The sequence below is a fragment of the Ursus maritimus genome, unplaced genomic scaffold, assembly GCF_017311325.1.
Source record: "Ursus maritimus isolate PB19 unplaced genomic scaffold, ASM1731132v1 scaffold_24, whole genome shotgun sequence".
NCBI classification, from domain to species: Eukaryota; Metazoa; Chordata; class Mammalia; order Carnivora; family Ursidae; genus Ursus; species Ursus maritimus.
Genome location: NW_024424897.1, coordinates 11,063,557 through 11,083,866, shown reverse-complemented (window position 1 = coordinate 11,083,866; position 20,310 = coordinate 11,063,557). Strand labels below are relative to the sequence as shown.

Below are 20,310 nucleotides of genomic sequence, written 5' to 3'. Positions count from 1 at the left end.
TGTAGGTACAATTATATTCCCCATTTTACAGATGAAGACAGTGAAGCAAGGAATGGCTAAGAAACTTGCTAATAAATAGGAAATACATGAAATAGGATTCAAACCCAGGTGGTAGGCTATAGAGTTCTTGCCCTTTATCCCTCGCTAAATTGTCTCTTACACAAGTCAGTACCATATTTACAAAAGGCAATATGCTTCACTCTGTTTTAATAAGTTCCGTAAAATTAAAAATTCCAAGAAGGGCATTGCTAACAATTCCCATAAGAACAGGAAAACAAGTCATTCTCTTGGTATTACATGCAACTGAAAATCTGTAATCCTTTAAAAACACACACACAAATATGAGTTCCAAATTATTAAAGTAAATATACTTGTTGTATAATTTATAAATTACCAGGGTGGAATTAGGTTGAGGAGACTATTAATTTTTCTTTGACACTTCAGCCTTTTTGAATTGTTGAATTGCCGTAAGTGCATTATTTTGGTAATCCAAATGACTTATTCTATACATGAAACAGATGAACATTCACTAGCATGGAAAGATGTCAAAGATTTAGATCTTGGGGCGCCTGGGTGGCACAGCGGTTAAGCGTCTGCCTTCGGCTCAGGGCGTGATCCGGCGTTATGGGATCGAGCCCCACATCAGGCTCCTCCGCTGTGAGCCTGCTTCTTCCTCTCCCACTCCCCCTGCTTGTGTTCCCTCTCTCGCTGGCTGTCTCTGTCAAATAAATAAATAAAATCTTTAAAAAAAAAAAAAAAAAAAAGATTTAGATCTTATGTGACAGAAAGAATTGTAGGACCCTTTGATACAATTCCAATTCAGAAAATATATTTTCAAATATAAGATGGTTCTATAAATAGTGAGTTTATGTTTTTATAAAGGAAAAGAGTGTAGAAGACATTTACCAAATTATTAACAGTTAGATGGAAAAATTAAGAAATAAAATTAGAGGGGTGCCTGGGTGGCTCAGTCAGTTAAGCGTCCGCCTTCCTCTCAGGTTATAATCTCAGGGTTGTGTGATCACCACCGCCCCAACGCCCCCCACCCTTGGGCTCCCTGCTCAGCAGGGGAGTCTGCTTCTCCCTCTTTCTCTGCCCTTCCCCCTGCTCATGCTTTCTCTAATAAATAAATAAATAAATAAATAAAATAAAAAGAAATGAGAGAATTTTACCCTCTATATTACATATTTTAGTATTGTTTCAATTTCTCTATTAAACATGCATTGCTTTTTTCTGCTTTATTGAAGTATAATTGACAAACAAAATTGTAAGATACTTAAAATGTACATCATAATGATTTGACATACATATACATTGTGAAGGGATTTCTCCTATCTCGTTAACATATCCATCACCTCACATGTATATATTTGTATGTGTGTGTACACATGTGTGTATATATAAGAACGTTTATGTTCTACTTAGCAAATTTCAATTATACTATACAGTGTTATCAACTATAGCCTCCATATTACACATTAGGTCTTTAGATCTTATAGCTGAAAGCTCATACCTTTTTACCAGCCTAACACTATTTCCCCTACCCTCTAGTCCCTGGCAACCGCTTTTCTACTCTCTATTTCTAGGAGTTGGACTATTTTTTTCCCTACTTATAAGTGATACCATGCCGTATTTGCCTTTCTCTGTCTGGTTTATTTAACTTAGCATCATGTCCTCAAGATCTATCCACATTGTTGCAAAACATGCACTGCTTTGACAACAAATAAAATCACTAATAAAAGATGACCTCTTTAAGAGAAAACATGCTCTTTAAAGGATTACAATTTTATACCTTACCCAAAAAAGACTCAAGTTATACTGATATAGAACAGTTGAGTTGCTTTTTACTACTCTTACTTACTAATTGAATCCCTATTTCTCACCTGTATTATTGATGACCACAGACCAGTAAGAGGAGCCTGTGAGGGTTGTTTCAGAGAAAGGAAATACATACTGGATGAAAGCTCCCAACAATGAGTGTAATTAGATACCACATCCACTATCTTCTTGAAAATGGTGGGGGTAAAAGGAATACCAAGTACCAGTAACCTAAGGAAAAGAAAATTAAAATGCAAGTCTAAAACATTTTCCCTCTATTTAAGTCACAGACATGCTATATAAATGCCAACCTATGGAAATTCAACATACAAATATGGCCTTCAGTTACATAAAGTGAAAATAAGACTAATCTGAAAACAGGCTCAAAATTTTCCATAAATCACTATCACTTTGCAAGATTGCCAAGGATAATAGAGCATCAAAAAGAGAAGGTAAGATCCAAGTGGGTTCCTCTGTGGGTGTGATGGTTGACAAGGACAACAGGAAAAATGGTTTGAAGATTTGACGGGATGCCAGGAGCCTCCAACAGCCTGCCTAGGTAGTTTTAAAGGGAAAGAAACCTGATTTCATACTGCCCTCAGACTTGTAATGTGCACAATTTCAAGTTAAATTTTAACTTTCATCAGCTGCTGTTTTGTATGTACTTTAACTTTCACGAAACTAGATGCCACATATAATGCACTATTTTCAGATCCTAAAATTCATTTTTCCAGCTGAAACAATGAGTAAAAGTCTTTCAAGTAATCTTTTTGTTTCTCTAATAAGGTTATGAGTCCAGTCTTTGCAATGACTACTTTCTCATCAGACCTCAGGCTCTACCTCCTTCTTCCTCACTCTCAGCCTCATATTTCATAGGGAAAAAATGAAGTCCATCAGACAGAAAGCCCTCCTGGTATTATCACCTCCCCCCCCCACAAAAAAACCCCAGAAAACATCCTTTCAGTGTTCCTTTCTGTTGTAACAGATGCTGTTTTTGCTCCCTATCAAAGTCATTTCTCAATATAGCTCTGGATCCAGACCCTTGCCACCCTACCTGAGACCTTGCTCAATTTGCTCATCTTCCATTATTTCATCCTACTGGCATATTCCCATCATGACTAAAGCATGTTCTAATGTCTCCCATTCATTAAAGAACAAAGAAAGGAAAAAGAAACTTCCTCCTAATTTCAATCTCCCTTCAGCTACTACTGCTCTTTCTACTCTCTCCATGGTCAAGCACCTCAAAAGAGTTGTCTACTTTCAGACCTTCTCTTCTTAAAACCTTTGATGATTCCCTTTTGCCAAACACAGTTGATGCTTTCTGCTCTAAACTGGTGTTCTCCCCCTTTTATTTGCTTGGCTCTTCCAATCTTGGCTCAAATGTGACCATTTCAATGAGGCCAACACTAACCACCTTATTTAGAATTACAATGAACTCCTAACTCCCACCAGCCTTTCCCATCCCCTACTCTATTCTGCATAATCTATTATATAATTTATTTAGTTTTTATATTTGTTATTTGTTACCTTTTCCTCCCAACCAGAAGGTAAACACCACAGCACCTAAAACAATGTCTAGCACATAACAGGCTTCAATAAAGATTTGTGATATAATGAACAATTAACATATTTATTGGGTAATTATTTCATGGGTATTTTTCTCCCCCACAAGATGTAATTTGAAAGACCTTGTCAACTGTGCTCACTACTGTAGGATAACATTTACAGTCACTCCAAAAACTTTGTTAAATGGGTGAAGAAGTTAATAGACTTATTTTCTTCACATTTAAACTTTTTTTCATACATTGACTAGAGAGATTTAAAGTAGTCTGATACTTACAAGGACAAAAGTGCTTTCTTTTCACGCCTTAAGAAGCGAAGCCTTGCCATGGCACAGACCTGTTGGTTCCAGAAAGTTCCAGTACTAATGACCTTTCTCAATCCAGGAAGAGAACAAGGACCCTGTTGCATTTCAGACTCAGTTCTAGTATCTCTTGTCTCATTGACTTTCTCCTGTTTCCGAATGCCAAAATCTGCAACCATGTAATAAACCATTATAATGGGCTATGTTATTTGCCCTTTCTCTTTACGAACTTTAAAAATACACTAGAATATTTGAAACAGCACTTCTAACATGTTAAGCTACTGATATCCATAACTCATATTCAAAATCTGTCCTTCAGAAAACTATAATTCCAATGAGAGAGTAAATTAATTTTTGAGGATGGATTAGGCTTCTTGGGAAGCATTTATTCTTTCATACCAATAGCAGCAGCTCTTTACTAAGGCATTTTTGCAGAGCAAGGTTTGTGCAAAAACACAAATATAAATGTATGTAGCTGAGTTTCTTTTTTTTTTTTTTAGATTCATTTTATTTACTCATTCGAGAGAGAGCGCGTGTGCACGAGTGTGGGGAGGGACTGAAGGAGAGGATCTCAAGCAGACTCCATGCTGAGCGCAGAGCCTGACGCAGGGTTCAACCCCATTACCCCAAGATCACGACCTGAGCCAAAATCAAGAGTTCGATGCTTAACCCACTGAGCCACCCAGGTGCCCCTGTAGCTGAGTTTCTAAAAGGTCTCCTCTGTCATCTAGAACTCCTCCACAGGATTAGTTCATCACTGATGACTGACATCCCAATGACTATCTCCAGACACTGGTTTTAAGTAACAGAAAGTCTGCCTTTGGCTCAGGTTATGCTCTCAGGGTCCTGGGATCAAGTTCTGTGTTGGGCTCCCTGCTTAGTGGGGAGTCTGCTTGTCCCTCTCTTTCTGCCCACCCCCTCTGGCTCATGCTCTCTCTCTCTTTTGCACTCCCTCTCAAATAAGTAAATAAAATCTTAAAAAACACACACACAAATTAATCTCAAAAAATATTTTTTTCCTCTTACCCGAGGATTTCCTAAAACGGCAATCCCAAATGTTAGTTTTCTCTTCCGTCCACCACTTAATTTTTTAGTTATAACATCTTGAATGTTTTGTATGTCCAATTCCATCATAACTCTTTTTACATATTGAAAAAAAATCTACATAATACAAAATATTTTCATCAGTTCTTCTAATAATTAGGAGAAATCTATTTTAAAAGAACTTCATCAGTTAAGCTTTATTTATTAAAAATAAAATAATAAACAAAAATATGGTCAAGAGCAAAGTAAATTATTTTCAAAGGCATTAGTTCTAATATGTTCACCTACCTCTTCTTCCACTTCCTCCGACTGAATCCCTTTTATTTTAGCAAATAGCCTGAGGTTTTCTCTCACAGTAAGAAAGTCAAATTGAATATTGAATTGTGGACAAAATCCAATGTTCCTTCTCATTTCTTCCACATTAGTTATTTCAGAGAGTTGAGTATTATAAGTAGTGACTGATCCTGTAAATGGAAATTTTAAAGTATTCAATACCAGGATAGTAACTCTAGGAAGAGTGGTAAGATAGGATATTAGTTGAAGAAACTTCACATTTCATAATTGCATAATTAATACATTGAGAAATTCAGATTATTCTTAACATAAATATCAGGGTCCACATCGACGCAAAGTAGACACGGAATAACAATAGCAGAGTGGAGATAAAGCTTTCTCATGAATTTATATAAATATGAAATAAATATTTCCTATTCTAAATTCCTCAACTGTGTAAAAAGGTTGCTTTAGTGAAGGGTTTTTGTTTTACACAATCTGATTGAGGAACCTGCTTTATCAGCCAACTTGCTTCTAAAATTATTTTCTTACCTTCCATAGAACCACACAACCCACTCAGAATGTTTAGCAGTGTCAATTACCAGCTCGGCTGTGTCCCAGTATTGCAGTGACCTGTCCCCCATATATGTCAAGAAATATGCTTGTTTTAGAATAAAATGCGAAAATTAGACTTTGGATTATTTTCAGATGGAATGGACATTACAAAAGTTTTTAAGAGTCAAAAGTATCTCAGAGCTTCATTTATTGGTATTCTAGTATGTGCCCTCTAAAATTATATATTTAATTGTGTCTATTTATGAAAGACAAAACCTTAATTTCTCTGGAGAAATTGGATCAAGACTGAGAATATAAACTTTTACCTTCCTCCTTACCCAAATCCTTCAAATGTCAAAGAATATATTGATTCAATGTTAAAGAACAGAGCAAAGGCTACCAGGAGTAAAGCAGAGTGAGCAGAGTATTTGCTCCCTGGGCCAAGGAAAGCAGTGTGACTGAAGAAACAGTCTCCCAGACGCTCGCAGAGCTGAGACAGAAGGGCCAGGGACCGAGGCAAAGGGGTATGTATTCCATATTTGGAGGGAGGGAGAATGGTTTAAGGAGAGGATGGTAAAGTTTCCCCTGGCACTGGTCAATCCTCTATTTTGTATCACAAAAGTTTGGGCATGGTCTCTAGATGGGTCTGTGGGACCCAGGACATGTCACAGGCATTTTTCTATATGAGTGGTTAGGAGTTGATAATTTTTTTCTTGAATATTTGAAACATTATCTAACTCCATGGAGAAACAATAGGGTTCCATTAGCGCCCTAGAAAATTCAAGAGATTCTCTGAAGATAGACAACACGTGGAATTATATTGTCAGAGAATCAAAAACAAGACAAACCACAGCCCAAAACAGGTGATGAGAAGTCCTATAAAAGTAAGAACAATTCCAGTGATACTGCAAGCTCAGTTTGACAAATCCAAGTCAAAGATTATGAATCAGCATATGCAGTACAATCCTATTTTAAAAAATGTTATATATGTGGGGCGCCTGGGTGGCACAGCAGTTAAGCGTCTGCCTTCAGCTCAGGGCGTGATCCCGGCGTTACGGGATCGAGCCCCACATCAGGCTCCGCCGCTATGAGCCTGCTTCTTCCTCTCCCACTCCCCCTGCTTGTGTTCCCTCTCTCGCTGGCTGTCTCTATCTCTGTCGAATAAGTAAATAAAATCTTTAAAAAAAAATGTTATATATGTGTAAATATATTATCGATGACTATCCCTCAGAGTAGAAATGTGGGCTTTTTAAATTTTTTATTTTTATCTAGACTCATTCTCTAATTTGCTACTATGGAGGTCTGTATCTTCAGGAAACAAAAGAAAAATTTTTTTAATTAAAAACATCAGAACAATGAAGTCTTTCTCTTTACCTTGCAAAGCTTCTACTTTTTCAGATTTTCCATTATATTCTTTTGTAACATTTCTGATTCTGAAAAAAAAAAAAGATTAAGCAACTTTGAGGTAAGTACTTTTTCTAATAACACAGATTATGTTAACCACCAATACTACAGTTTGTGATTGATCCTGAACCTCATCAGGTAGGGTGTCACCCTCATAACGCGATCCAAGGAGAGCAGTGGTAAAAGCTCACACCACCCGCAAAGAGATTTGCACAGACGGGCTCATACCTTTATCAAACTTGGCATTTCGCACATTCCAGCTGTTTCTCTCGGTTGGCAAATGAAGGGAGAGCTACCATTGAAAGGACAGAAAGAAAGAATAGGAGAGCGAGGAAGGAAGGAAGGGGGAGAGGCTTTCCCTCAGTCCTGCACCCCTCTCTAGCTATTATTTAATTGTTCTTCTCCTCCACAGGCAAATTTATCAAAATACAGTCTCTCTACTCTGTTTCCAATTTTTAAAAGATTTTATTTATTTATTTATTTATTTATTTATTTATTTATTTGAGAAAGAGAGAGTACATGAGCAGGGGATGGGGACAGAGGGAGAAGCAGACTCCCCACTGAGCAGGGAAGCCTAAAGACACGGGCCTAGATCCCAGGATCTTGGGATCATGACCTGAGCCAAAGGCAGCCGCTCAACTAAATGAGCTACCCAGGTGCCCTTATGTTTCTATTTCTTTATCTCACATTCATTCCCAGCCTAAGACAACACAGCTTCTGACCCAACAACTCCACTGAAACTATCCTCAGCGAAGACACCGATGACAATCTACAGAATCCAACGGACATTGATACTTTCTAGTCACTGTTTAATAGATATTGTATTAAACAGCTGCTAGCTCCTTTCTTCTTGCAAGACTTTATTTCCTGGGTTCTGACCTCTTGGTTTCCATAACCTTCTCCTACTATTCCACTCAGCATACTTTATGGATTCCTTAAACTGGATTCCACACTTAACCAACTATTTTTCTGATTCACAAATCTTTGCCATATAATTTTGCCCACTCTCATTGCTTCAACTCTTACTTAGATTCTAATGATTCCCAAATTTGTGTCTTTAGGCCTTTCTTCAAAGTCTCAAATGCACATATTCAGCTTTTTGCTCTGCATCTGCACATAGATACCACACAGGGCGTTTTATTTTTCCCTCTAAACCAGTCCCGCTTCTGTTCTCTTAGTTGGTGTTTTCAGCATCCACCCAGGAATGCCAACTAAATGCTTAAGAAACATCCTTGATTCTTTCTTATCTCTCTCTCACCTTATCCTGTGGTCCACAAAATTACTATCATTTAACCTTATGGACTTATGAATTTAACGCTATGAAATCTCTTTGAATTTATCCCATCATCACTTGTCTATGACCTTCTAGTCCAGATTCCTATCATCTCTCACCTCAATCTCTGAACCTGATGGTGTTTTCCCTTTCCATCAACCTAGCCCTCATCTCCTGCAATGCAGAGAACATACCAGGAACTACACTTCCCAAAAATCCTTCTCTATATTGGACTTGAGGAGAACTTGGGCTAGATCTGGAAAGCAGAAGTGAAAAAAGGCCATTTTTCTCTGAAGGTCATGGGGGCAGACACATGGGCAGACTCTAGGTTTGTAGCAGCTTCTCAGACTTCTTGACAAGCTCTGCTTTGCTGCTGGAGATTAAGAAACCCAGTGGGAACTTTCCCACAGAATCCCAGCAAACTTAGTGAGACCGACCCACTTCATGCATCGGGATAAAGTCCTCAGTGGCTGTTTCCCTGACTTTCTGGCTACAACTTTCTTGACCCTCCCTCTTCCATTCTTAGTACTTATGAATTACTAAGTCCCATACCAAATCCCTTCACTTATACAATATTTCCAGCAACTCACTTCTCCTGACCAAACCCAGACTGACACAACCTTTGGAATGTTTCCCATTTCTCCAGTTGTGTCTCCTTCAAATCTATTCCAGAAAGCCGTCCAAGTGATCTGCCAAAGATCCGGCTGTCTAATCTGCCTCCCTAAAACCACTTGGTGATTCCCCATACTATACAGGACAGCCTGTCCTTCTTGGCAAACAAAACCTACGTGATCTGATTTGGCCCATAGCTCTTAATATTTACTTCTCCCTCTTCTAGCCTTGTACTTTAAGCTCAGATATGTCAGCTTCTTCTCATTCTTTAGACACACACACACATTGTTTCTTTCTGCGCTATGTTGGTGACACTGCACTCCCTGTTTGGAAGAACCTTCACATGCCCCATCATAATTTATGTGACCTTTTCCTTCCATAAGACTCACCTCAAGAGTTACCTCCTTCTGACCACTCTTAGACTGGGTTGGATGATCGTTCTCTATGTTTGGTTATTCTTGCATCCATCTCTACCACTCTTTTTACTAATTATCTATTTAAGTGCCTGTTTCCCCCTCAGGCTCGGCCTGTCCTGAGGTTAAAGACTGTCATTCATCTTTGAATCCTAGTTCTGGCAGAGGGCTTAATGAATGATGAATAAATGTAACTAATTTGCCCACAGAAACAGTTTTGTCCAGAATGGTCTAAGGAGCTGGTTTGAGGCACGTTGGGCTATCAAGCGTAAAAAGAGGGGCTGTCAAGGTAGAGGACAGAGTGTGCAGGCTTAGAAAGGCTAGAACTGTTATATGTACACCTGGGGGTACACTCATTTCCTGTTAAAGTATTAACAGCAAATTGGATCTAAGACCACTGAATAGGATGACTGGTGGTATCCACTTGGGAGAACTGAATGACCACACAACCATACCCATCTTCACTGCCCACTGGATGAATAAGAGTCAGGGTTGAGGTTCTGGGCATTTATGGAACCATGTTGCTAAAAGGTGAGTTTTGGGCCTAATGTGATTTAGTCCTGATTTAGCTTGTTAATTTAACTAAGTTTTCTGGTGTCAACATAGTTACTGTAAGTTAATGGTAAAGAACAGGATAAATGGAAATAGCTATATAAGTTTTCACACAGGAGTTACAGCTTGAAAAATTACTAGAAATGGTAGAATTTAAGAAGTTCCAGAGATGGTTTTCTCTCTGATCTTTCCATGTCAGGTTATAGTTTTTTTCCTTTCTCTGTTGTCTCCCTGCTCATTTCCCCTTCTCCCAGATACTTTTGCCAATCACCTTTGACCTAACTGTTTCAAAATAAGTGAACTGATACAAGAATATCTGATTGAATTTATCTGGGGTAGTACTAAGAGCAAACAGTTACTGAATGCTTATTATGGGCTAGGCACTATTCTAAAAGCTTTATGCATGGTAGCTCATTTACTTTTCATAACAAACTTATTACCAGTGTCATGCCCATTTTTAAGATACAGAAACCGAGATACAGGCAAGTAACTTAGCTGGGATTACACAGTTAACGAGCAGTTAAGCCAAGATTCAAACCAGGTGGTTTAAATCCATGAAGCACATTGTAATCACTATGTTCCATTTTGTCCTCAGAATACACTTTCAAAAAAATAACTTCACATAAATGGAATGTCATTTAGGAGTATTTCTCAATAATCTCCTTCAATAAAATAAGCAAACACCTAGAGAAGCATGCACTAAATTATGATGAAATTAAGAATTAGGCAGTCATTGTCTGTACATCTTCCTGGTTTCCCTTGAAAACTTTTACTAATGCTTTTCTCTACATTATTTCTTATTTCTATGCCCTGTCAATCAACCACACCCATATGGATAAAGATAACTAACATTTATCCAGTTCCTGTTACCTAACAGGCATATTTAATTATCTCACTGATTCTTCAAATTCCTCAAAAAGTCATTGTACTGTTGAGTTATATTACACATTTCTTAGAAAGGAAGAAAATGAAGTTTAGAGATCTCACATGGTTCAGCAAAAATGACCAAGCTACTAAATTACAGAGAAATCTTTTGACTTCACAACTTTAATCCATACACTCCCTAAAGGCAGATAATCTACACGTGTCTATTTTATATACTATATGTGTACATACATATCATACTGTGTGTGTGTGTATTAGAAGAGAATGCACAAAGGAGATTATAAATGGTGGGGATAGAAAGTAGAAGAGGAAAGGACAAGAAAATGAATAGAGTTACTGAATTTGCTGCTGACAATATCAACATACTTACTTTTAAAATGATGAAGGAACATTTAGAATGATGGCAGAAACACCTGAAAGAAAGGAACTTTCAAAAAACACATCATCTATAACATCGACCTGTGGTTGGCCCTGTTGTACCTTAGTTTATTAAACTTTCACCTGTGAGTGCACATAATTTGTTAGTTACCTTATAGCTTCTTTCCCATGGAATTCTGGAGGCACTGGTTCAGAAGAGTCATCAGAGGAATGCTCATGATTTATTTCGTCCTCAAAAACTTTATAATAAGTGTTTTGACGTTAGGACCAAAATGAAGACTTTAGGAAAAACAATGGTGAATGTCGGCGGCCGTCTTCACCTGATCAATCAAGACACAGTTAGATACTGAATCAATCATCTACATCAGGGAAGAATGGTATCTGTCCTAGTGTAGCTTGATACCAATTTTTTCCTATTTTTTGCATTTTCTATTTTCAATTAATGATTTATTTTTCCAGTTTTATTCAGAAATAATTGACCTCTATAACTGTATACGTTTAAGGCACAATGGTTTGATTTACATACTGTAAAGTGATTACTATGATAGGTTCAGCTAACATCCATCATCTCAATAGATACAATAAAATGAAAAGAATAAAAAGAAAAAAAATGTTCTCCTTGTGATAAGAACTCTTAGGATTTAGGTTCTTAACAACTTTACCATGTATCACACAGCGGTGCTGACTACAGTCCTCATTTTGTACATGACATCTCTAGGACATATTTACAACTGGAAGTTTGTACCTTTTTTTTTTTTAAGATTTTATTTATTTATTCGACAGAGAGATAGCCAGCGAGAGAGGGAACACAAGCAGGGGGAGTGGGAGAGGAAGAAGCAGGCTCCCAGCGGAGGAGCCTGATGCGGGGCTCAATCCCAGAACCCTGGGATCACGCCCTGGGCCGAAGGCAGATGCTTAACAAGTGAGCCACCCAGGCGCCCCTAGAAGTTTGTACCTTTTGATATCCTTCCTCCAATTCCCCCTTCCTCCAGCTGTAAGTCTGGTCTCTTTTTTTTTTACAAGTTTGGTTTGGTTTTTTTGTTTCTGGGTTTTACTGGTTTTTTTTTTTAGATTCCACATATAAGTGAGATCATACAGTATTTGTCCTTCTCTGTTGGTATCAATTTTGAATTTAAGTTATTAAGTTGGATGGGGCGCCTGGGTGGCTCAGTCGTTAAGCGTCTGCCTTCGGCTCAGGGCGTGATCCTGGAGTTCCAGGATCGAGCCCCACATCAGGCTCCTCCGCTGGGAACCTGCTTCTTCCTCTCCCACTTCCCCTGCTTGTGTTCCGTCTCTCGCTGGCTGTCTCTCTCTCTCTGTCGAATGAATAAATAAAATCCTTAAAAAAAAAAGTTGGAGAATTACATTTACAATGTTAAAAGTAAAGTATTATAAAGATTTTTAAGTTAAGACAGTGTTTTGGCCTTTGATGAATTCCCAGCTCTGCTTCACTAAAAAAAAAAAAAAAAGTTTATCAAAGAAGATAAAGTGGTAGCTCTTGGAAATCATACCAAACATCAAGAACTTCCTCATTCTCGGGATTTCTAGCCACTTGGATACTTAAAAAGAGAAGTTATGCAAGCTGATTCCTGCCATCGTAGATGAAGAAATAAATATTATTTTGATAATATAGAAAAACGAATGTTGAAAATAATGAGCATATCAGTCATTATAAATCCAAAGTCAACATTTTCAAAGCCCTAAGAATAAAACAAAAGCAGAAAAAATAGTTATTAAGAACAGAAAGGTAGACAAAAGGCTGCATACGCACTGGTATATAGAAAAAGGAAAGAAAGGAAGACACTTAAAATTAAGGGATCGGAAGTGGAAGGATGGGAAATATTAAAAACCCATTAAGAAAATGAAATAAATATAAATCAAATTGTTGCTGGCATATCTTCATTTGTTTTATTTTATGTAGATTTTTTCAATCAGATAGATAGATAATCCTTAAAGTTTTGAATGGCCTCATGAAATTATACAGGGATTTTCATCAAGGTAGTTCATATCACTCCAAGGTCAAATGGGTTGTATGTAATACTGATTAAAAATTGTTTGATATTTAAATGGACTTATAGTTTAATGGTAAGAAAGGAAAACAGAGCAATAATTAATAGGAAGTTCAGTTGTGGATCTAAAAAACCAAAGTAAATAAAATGAGATGACATTTTAATGATGTCTCCCCAAAATGTGAATTTATTAGTGATAAGAGGAGGAAACTTAATAGATTTTTCAGAGACTATAGAGTAATTTAAACAACACAGAATCTTCTCATGTAATGTCACATGACAAGCTATTACTGTAAGCTAATATAAGGGGATAAACTTGAGCAAGTATCACCCCAAAAGAAGAGCTAAAGAGGAAGAGATACAACAACATATAACTTCTAGAAGTATGAAAACAGAAAATGTTGGAGGCATATAGAAAAATATACGGAAAATGTACAGCTAGAAATTGAGTGTCTTCGATAAGAGAAATGAAAAGGATCATGTATTATGGTTCTAGAGATATAATGTGGTAGAGCAGAAATGCTCAAGAATGAAAATATGTAGAAACATCCCGAGCTGAACTAGCCAGAAAAGGAAATTACACTTTTCTGGCTGAAAAAGCAAAGGAAAATTTTTAAAAGAGAAAAATTAAAATTGAAAAATAAATTCGTTTTATTCATAGCATTTACAGCATTTAAAAAAATATGTCAAAAATTGAATGAATTTTGGATACTTCTCTTTTGCTGCTACTGACCTAGTTAAGAGACATTTTCTCTACCCCCTAGTAACCAAAACTAGAAACCAAAGCCACCCTCATCCCCTCCCTTTCTCAGTTCCTCCATCTAATACATAACTAACCACCAAGTCAGATTGTTCTATCTCCTAAGTATTTCCTGTGTCTGTCCTCCCTTCTATATTACACTGGTCCTCATGTTGGTCCCCTCCCCCCTCTCTAACACAGATTATGATATCCACCTGCTTTGAGCCCATCCTCCAAACAGCTGTCAAAGTGGCCTTCCTAAAACACAAATCTCATCAGTGAAAGGTCCTACATAGATTATATCAATCTGTCTTATTTCCTGCACCAATGTTCTAAGGTTCTTAGATTTCTTGGGTGAATAATATTTTTTAATGAATATAGTGTGTTCTTTAAGGACAATTTAAAAAAAAACCTCCTATTGTAAAAGAGAGAAAATATTTTCATAACAAAAGTATAAATATTTAAAGGCTATAATCTCACAATATGAAAGACAACTTCCAATGAAAGAATTAAGGTTTATAAAAAGCTTCATATTGTTTTTCTCATTTCAACAAAAACAAGAGAAGACGTTGTCAGGGATCACCACCAATACTGGAACTGACTAGAGGAGAGAATCCCAAATTCTGCATGTGATCTGTGGAGTTAGCAAGAGCAGACACCTACAGAGGGACTTCACTGGAGGTGAACCTCAGCATCATTGGGATTTTACATGCTGCCCTGTGCGTAGCTGTGCACAGATGTGTATTTGGAAAAAAATCTCCTCTTGTAATTTCTTGTTAGCTGGTTATGAATTCCTACACTAGAACCACATTTGACACCCAAACTATGCACTAGTTCTACCTAATAACTTTTCATTTCCTGACACTGCAGCTGTTTTCCATTGCTGGGCACATGTTATTCCTTTTGACTGTAAAATTCTTTGTGCACTCTTGTCCGCCAGGTAAACTTTCTTATTCTTTAAATGCAGCTGAAGTTCTTTCCTCCCACCAACCCGAGGTCTTACACTATCATAGAACTTTGTGGTATCCGCTCCTATCACACTTCCTACACTATATTTAATTAATGCTAACTTGAAGCCTTGAAGACAGAGACTGTTGACCCACATAAACTTAATCAGCAGTTATGTATTAAATAGATACATAGATGAAATCTGTTTTCTAATTAGTACCAGTTTTATGGGAAATTTTGGTTCAGAAAAAGAATTATGAAGTAAAAACATTTAAATATAACCTACTCTAAAAATGTGGATTTGAAAGATGTTTATAAAAATTAAAGAATACATATTGTACCCAAGTAAGAGGAAGTGAGATTGAATCAGATTTGTGGGAAAAAGGAAAAAAAACACACAAAACCCAAGGAGGAAGAGAAGGAGGGGTAGTAGGAGAAGAAGGAAAAGAAGAAATAGATTTCTTATTTGAAGCTGAGGGAAAAAAAGAGGACATTCTTGTATTCCTTCATCAAATATTTATTAGAGTTTTTTTGCACCAGGTGGTCTCTAGATGGAAAAACACATTGTTTATCCTGAAGAGAGTTAAAATAAGAAGACAAATATATGCATTTATGTAAGTTACCAGGAATTTGTTGAGGACCTACTATGTGACAAAGACTGCTCTAGATGCTTGGAGATATCAGTGTAATAAAACACAAGCATCTCTTCCTCAGGGGACTTACATTCTAGAGACAAAAATACAGGACATAAGCAATAAATATAATGAATATTGAATTCAGTGGGGGGAAAAAACCCAAAAGGGGAGTATTAAGTCAGTTTCAAAGTTTCCGTCCAAATTCTGCTAACTTTGTTTTTGGGCCAGACATATAACCTCTCCAGACCACTGCTTTGGCATCTCTAAGATGTGAGGCTTGTACTAAATGCTGAACTAAATACTCATTGGTAAAATTTTCTGATTATGTGAATACATAGAAACAGAAAAAAATTAAATTCCATTCTCCCAGAAATAAATATTACTCATTGTGCCTTCCCATAGTAAAGGGTGGGGGCTAGGGAAGTTATTTGAAAAGTAAGCTAATTATGAATGAGTAGAGAACTTAGTAAGAAAGAGTAGGTATTTACCTATTAAAGTACGAATCAAATTTTAGATGGAAGTATTGGAGAAAAAAATTTTAATGTAGAAAAAACCCAAAATCTTAGGACAGGACAAATAGGTAGTATGGTACAGAGTTGTGACAGGGGAAAATTACCTTTGGAGCGTTAACTATGCCTTCCTTCAATCCCAAGAAAGAGTTTCAATTTTATCTACTAGGCTCTGGGGCCTGATGGGCTACAAACAAACTCACTTGATTTTTATACAAAGGGTTATAAACAATGGGCAAAAGAGAAAATAAGAAAATCCAAAAAGAAAAAGATGATGAGAAAGTGGAGAAGATCCTAGCCCCAGTTTAGCTGGGGACACTTTTAAGGGTTCAGCAAAAAGGAATTTTTAAGACCTTTGCTATGTGTATGAACAAGGGAGTGAGTGCATACACCAGGAGATCAGATCTGGGATTTGAATTTCCATGTTGCAGGTTTGAGATGACAGTAAAATTTTCTGATCATTAGACACTAGAGTGCTGATTCTTGTCTGTGACCTGTGCCAAGGCACATGTGTTAACTTGGTTTCAGAGATTACATGTATTATATACTACTTTTCATTCAAAGAAGAAATTTCATTTAATTTTAAGAAGTTGTTCATTCACAAGAATAATTCTGCAAAATAATTTTGAAGCCAATTTGCTAAGTGCATAAGAAATGCATTATTTCAAAATGACAGATTATGGAATTATATTAATGGAACAAATAAGAGGCATAGGGGATAAAATCCTAAAATAATACTGTAATGGAGATAAAGAACATGAAACAAGTAAAAGTCTAAAAGAATACTATACATATCCTAAAACCAGAATACCTGAATTAGAAAACGTTTAAAGAAAGACACCAAAATAATAGGGTTTGAACAGCATAGACCTCTTCAGATTCTGCTGCATGAGAAGGAATTATGTATGAGTACAATTTGTGGATTTTATGTGGGCAGAAGGGAATATATTAGTTCCTGGGATGCCATATGCATTCTACACAGGAATTTAACAATAATTACTTAAAAACTATTTTTTTACTAATTTTATGAGTTTATTTTACTAATTTTTATGACACTCTATAAAGTGTTATAAAGGTCATCCATTAACTTTATACTGTTTCCTTCATATTCTTGAGATGCAGAAAAACAAGTTTCCTAGAGCCAAATATTAGCAAGAGCTGTTTAATGAGCTCTCTTAATGTCCATGAGTTCAATTCAAACTAAAAAGCATCATCATGTTCAATAGCTGTTAAAGTTGTTTCCTTCTCTCTCCCCACCTACCAACAAACACACACACGCCAACACGCACACACATACACACACATGCAGGCCCTACCTTTATAAAAGATAAAAACCAAAAGAAATACAAGTTACTTTTAACTAAAATGTTTTTACCAAACAATTCTGGTCAGACCATTAAATTAGTGAGATGAAAATGAGGAGACTATTAATTTTTAAACTGTTTCCTTCCCTCTGCCATCAGAAATGCTCCTTAAATTACAAGTAAACAAATAGTAAGATATTACCTTATAAGAAGCATAGTGGTTTTAAATTAAACTGTAACCACACTATGACTTACTAGGCAAAACTCGCTCAAAATATAATGTTAATGTCAAATAGAGAAGAGTATCAAGTGCCAGAAGGAAGAAAGTAACCATCATTATGTATGACTCCCCAGACGGATCGGGAAAAATAAAGCCAATCATGGTAATAATGGTACCATGGTACACATGGTAATAACCCATGTGTAATATCTGAGATTAAAAAGAATAAAATAACAGAAGATGAACCTATAAGGCTAAAGGTTTTCTTTTTTTTATTAAATGGTGCTAGATAAATATAGTTCATATTTTAATAGCTTTTTCTTCAAAAAGGCACAGTGAAGTTGTTAGTAGTACTGTTGCTTTTTACAAATAAAATTATTGTCACGGAAGTGGGAAATGCTATCTGAGAAAGTAAAGCAATTGAAGAATAGAAATTTAACTGACTAATTGATTACCACATAAGTTTTAAAGAAGGGGATTTAGAGAAGTGGTCAAGGAGCCAAAAATAACATATTGTAGGAAGAGAAACTCAGAGCGGGCAGTGAAACTGGAGGACATATAAAGGAAATATAAAAATGCTAAGGATAAGATATTGTAGAAATAATCAAATATTAAATAAGTACTGAAGACTTGAAGAGATTGATTTTAAAGATAAGAAAGATAATAGCTCACATTCACATAGCATGTGTCAGGAACTGCACTAGCATTATGTGTAGAGAATAATACAGTCAGCCCTCCCGCTTACCCCCACTGAGGTGACTCCTACTGACATCCCCCTTCTGCAGAAGAAGAAAGGAAGGCTACAGAAGTCAAACGACTTGCCCAAGGTTACCCAGCTAGTACGTGGGCAGAGCTGAGACTGATTCATGCATTATTACTTATTCACTATTACTCAGAGCTCCACATTTTATTGCTTCTTTAAATGGGGACATAAATCAGACAAACTGAGGGGTCAGATAATGGGCAATTATTTTTCTTCTTTAAATTTTTTAGGATTTTACAAATGATCTATCTGCTTTGCTTATTACTCTGGTGAGAATTCACAAGAGAATGCAGCAGAACTTCTTAAAATACAAGGTGATTGGGGCGCCTGGGTGGCGCAGTCGTTAAGCGTCTGCCTTCGGCTCAGGGCGTGGTCCCGGTGTTCTGGGATTGAGCCCCACATCAGGCTCCTCTGCTGTGAGCCTGCTTCTTCTTCTCCCACTCCCCCTGCTTGTGTTCCCTCTCTCGCTGGCTGTCTCTCTCTGTGTCAAATAAATAAATAAAATCTTTAAAAAAAAATTTTTTTTAAATACAAGGTGATTGATCACTAAGTTTCGTGAAGTTACCAAACCCTTCAATAATTTTGAAAATCTAATGAATAAAATAATAAAATCATTGTGCTCCTTACCTGGGCCATTCCAGCAGTGAAGGCAAAGAGGCTAAAAAGGCCTAAAGTCCATCCCAAAGACGAAGGAAGTTGTCTGTACCATACAGTGAATCCCAGACATCCCCAAAATATAGTGAAGAGAAAACCAGCCAAACCGGTAAGGATAGGTTTCTTTATCAGCACACTCAGGAGGAAAGCCAATGCTATCTGAAGGAAAGAAGAAGTGTTCCAATTGGTATATGTGTTCCCTTGAGAATCATTTTTAGCAATAGTAATCAATTTCTCACACTGTCAAAAACTTTCTCAAAACATAGAAAACAAGATACCAAATTAGTGACTATGCCAAACCAATATCCTGAAGAAATATCATCTACTCAGTTATCTGAGATGTGAAACAAATTAAGAGATATGTTTTGCCAATTCACCAAAGACAAGCCATATAGGAAAAAGAGCGTGAATATCACCATGAAGCCAACAATTACTACAGTTTGGATAGATGTTATGATCAGAGCCATAAAAATGGACAGGATAAATATGAGGCCAGCATACATTAATCTCCAGGACAGCCTATGGTAGAAACAAGGTGTTACTTCAGAATGTCACACACAGGTAAATGTTTGGAGAGGCAATATGCAAAAGAGTTATGAGTACAAGTTCTGAAATATAATTTTTACAATTGTTGAATGAATTAAAAAATTCATATAATTACACATAATCTGATTCTTTCAGTCAAGTGACTAAATATGAAATGGAAATATAATAATTTTACCTTTAAACTCTCTTAGACTAAGTTCCTTTTGGTATAAAATTATTCTTAATGTTTAATTGAAATCTCTCTGATATAAGGAAAGCTCATTTTATTTTTTATCCTTATATGGCTTTTGACATTAACCGTTCAGGGTATTGTTTTTAGAAATTAAAGTACTACAGTGTAGCCAGAAAACATAAAACTAAAGGAAAGCAAAAGGTGTCCTGGGCGTTAACAGCTATATAACAGGGATACTGCATCACAGTGGTCAAAGCATGGTTATTTTTGAAAATTTGAGGACATAGATCAAAGATATGTTTAAACAAGAAAATGGTTCTCACTTTTAAAAACTGACCTTTCATGAACACAGTAATAAATTGTCAAGTTCCCTTTAAATTTACATAGGGTTTTCAGTTCAAGTGTAGAACTTTATACAGATAATGCATTTGAAATCCTTTTATATCATCTTGTGCAGTATATAAATTTGTACTATCACATGTAAACAGCATTTTCATGTATACAAACAGTAAGGTTAAATGATTATAGTTTTCCTAGTAAGGAGAGTCCTCAAAAAATTACAAACAGAACTACCAAATGATCTAGCAATTCTACTGCTGGGTACTTTTTTTTTTTTTTTTAAGATTGTATTTATTTCTTTGAGAAAGAGCGAGCGCAAATGGGGAGGAGCAGAGGGGGAGGGAGAAAGAATTTGAGGTGGACTCTACACTGAGTGGGAAGCCCAACACAGGGCTTGAGCC

General features: G+C 36.5%; 1 protein-coding gene across 1 annotated transcript in view; it reads right to left on the bottom strand.

Moving 5' to 3' along the window:
* The window catches only part of LOC103665913 (ATP-binding cassette sub-family A member 10-like), a 53,449-nt gene that overhangs the window by 22,552 nt on the left and 10,587 nt on the right, over nt 1–20,310 (bottom strand). Inside the window, 11 exon segments of the mRNA XM_040641210.1 lie at nt 201–418; nt 1,884–2,049; nt 3,659–3,882; nt 4,709–4,843; nt 5,015–5,190; nt 5,552–5,596; nt 5,599–5,660; nt 6,901–6,987; nt 11,223–11,391; nt 17,471–17,645; nt 18,826–19,011. Coding sequence (XP_040497144.1) covers nt 201–418; nt 1,884–2,049; nt 3,659–3,882; nt 4,709–4,843; nt 5,015–5,190; nt 5,552–5,596; nt 5,599–5,660; nt 6,901–6,987; nt 11,223–11,391; nt 17,471–17,645; nt 18,826–19,011 — 1,643 coding nt within the window.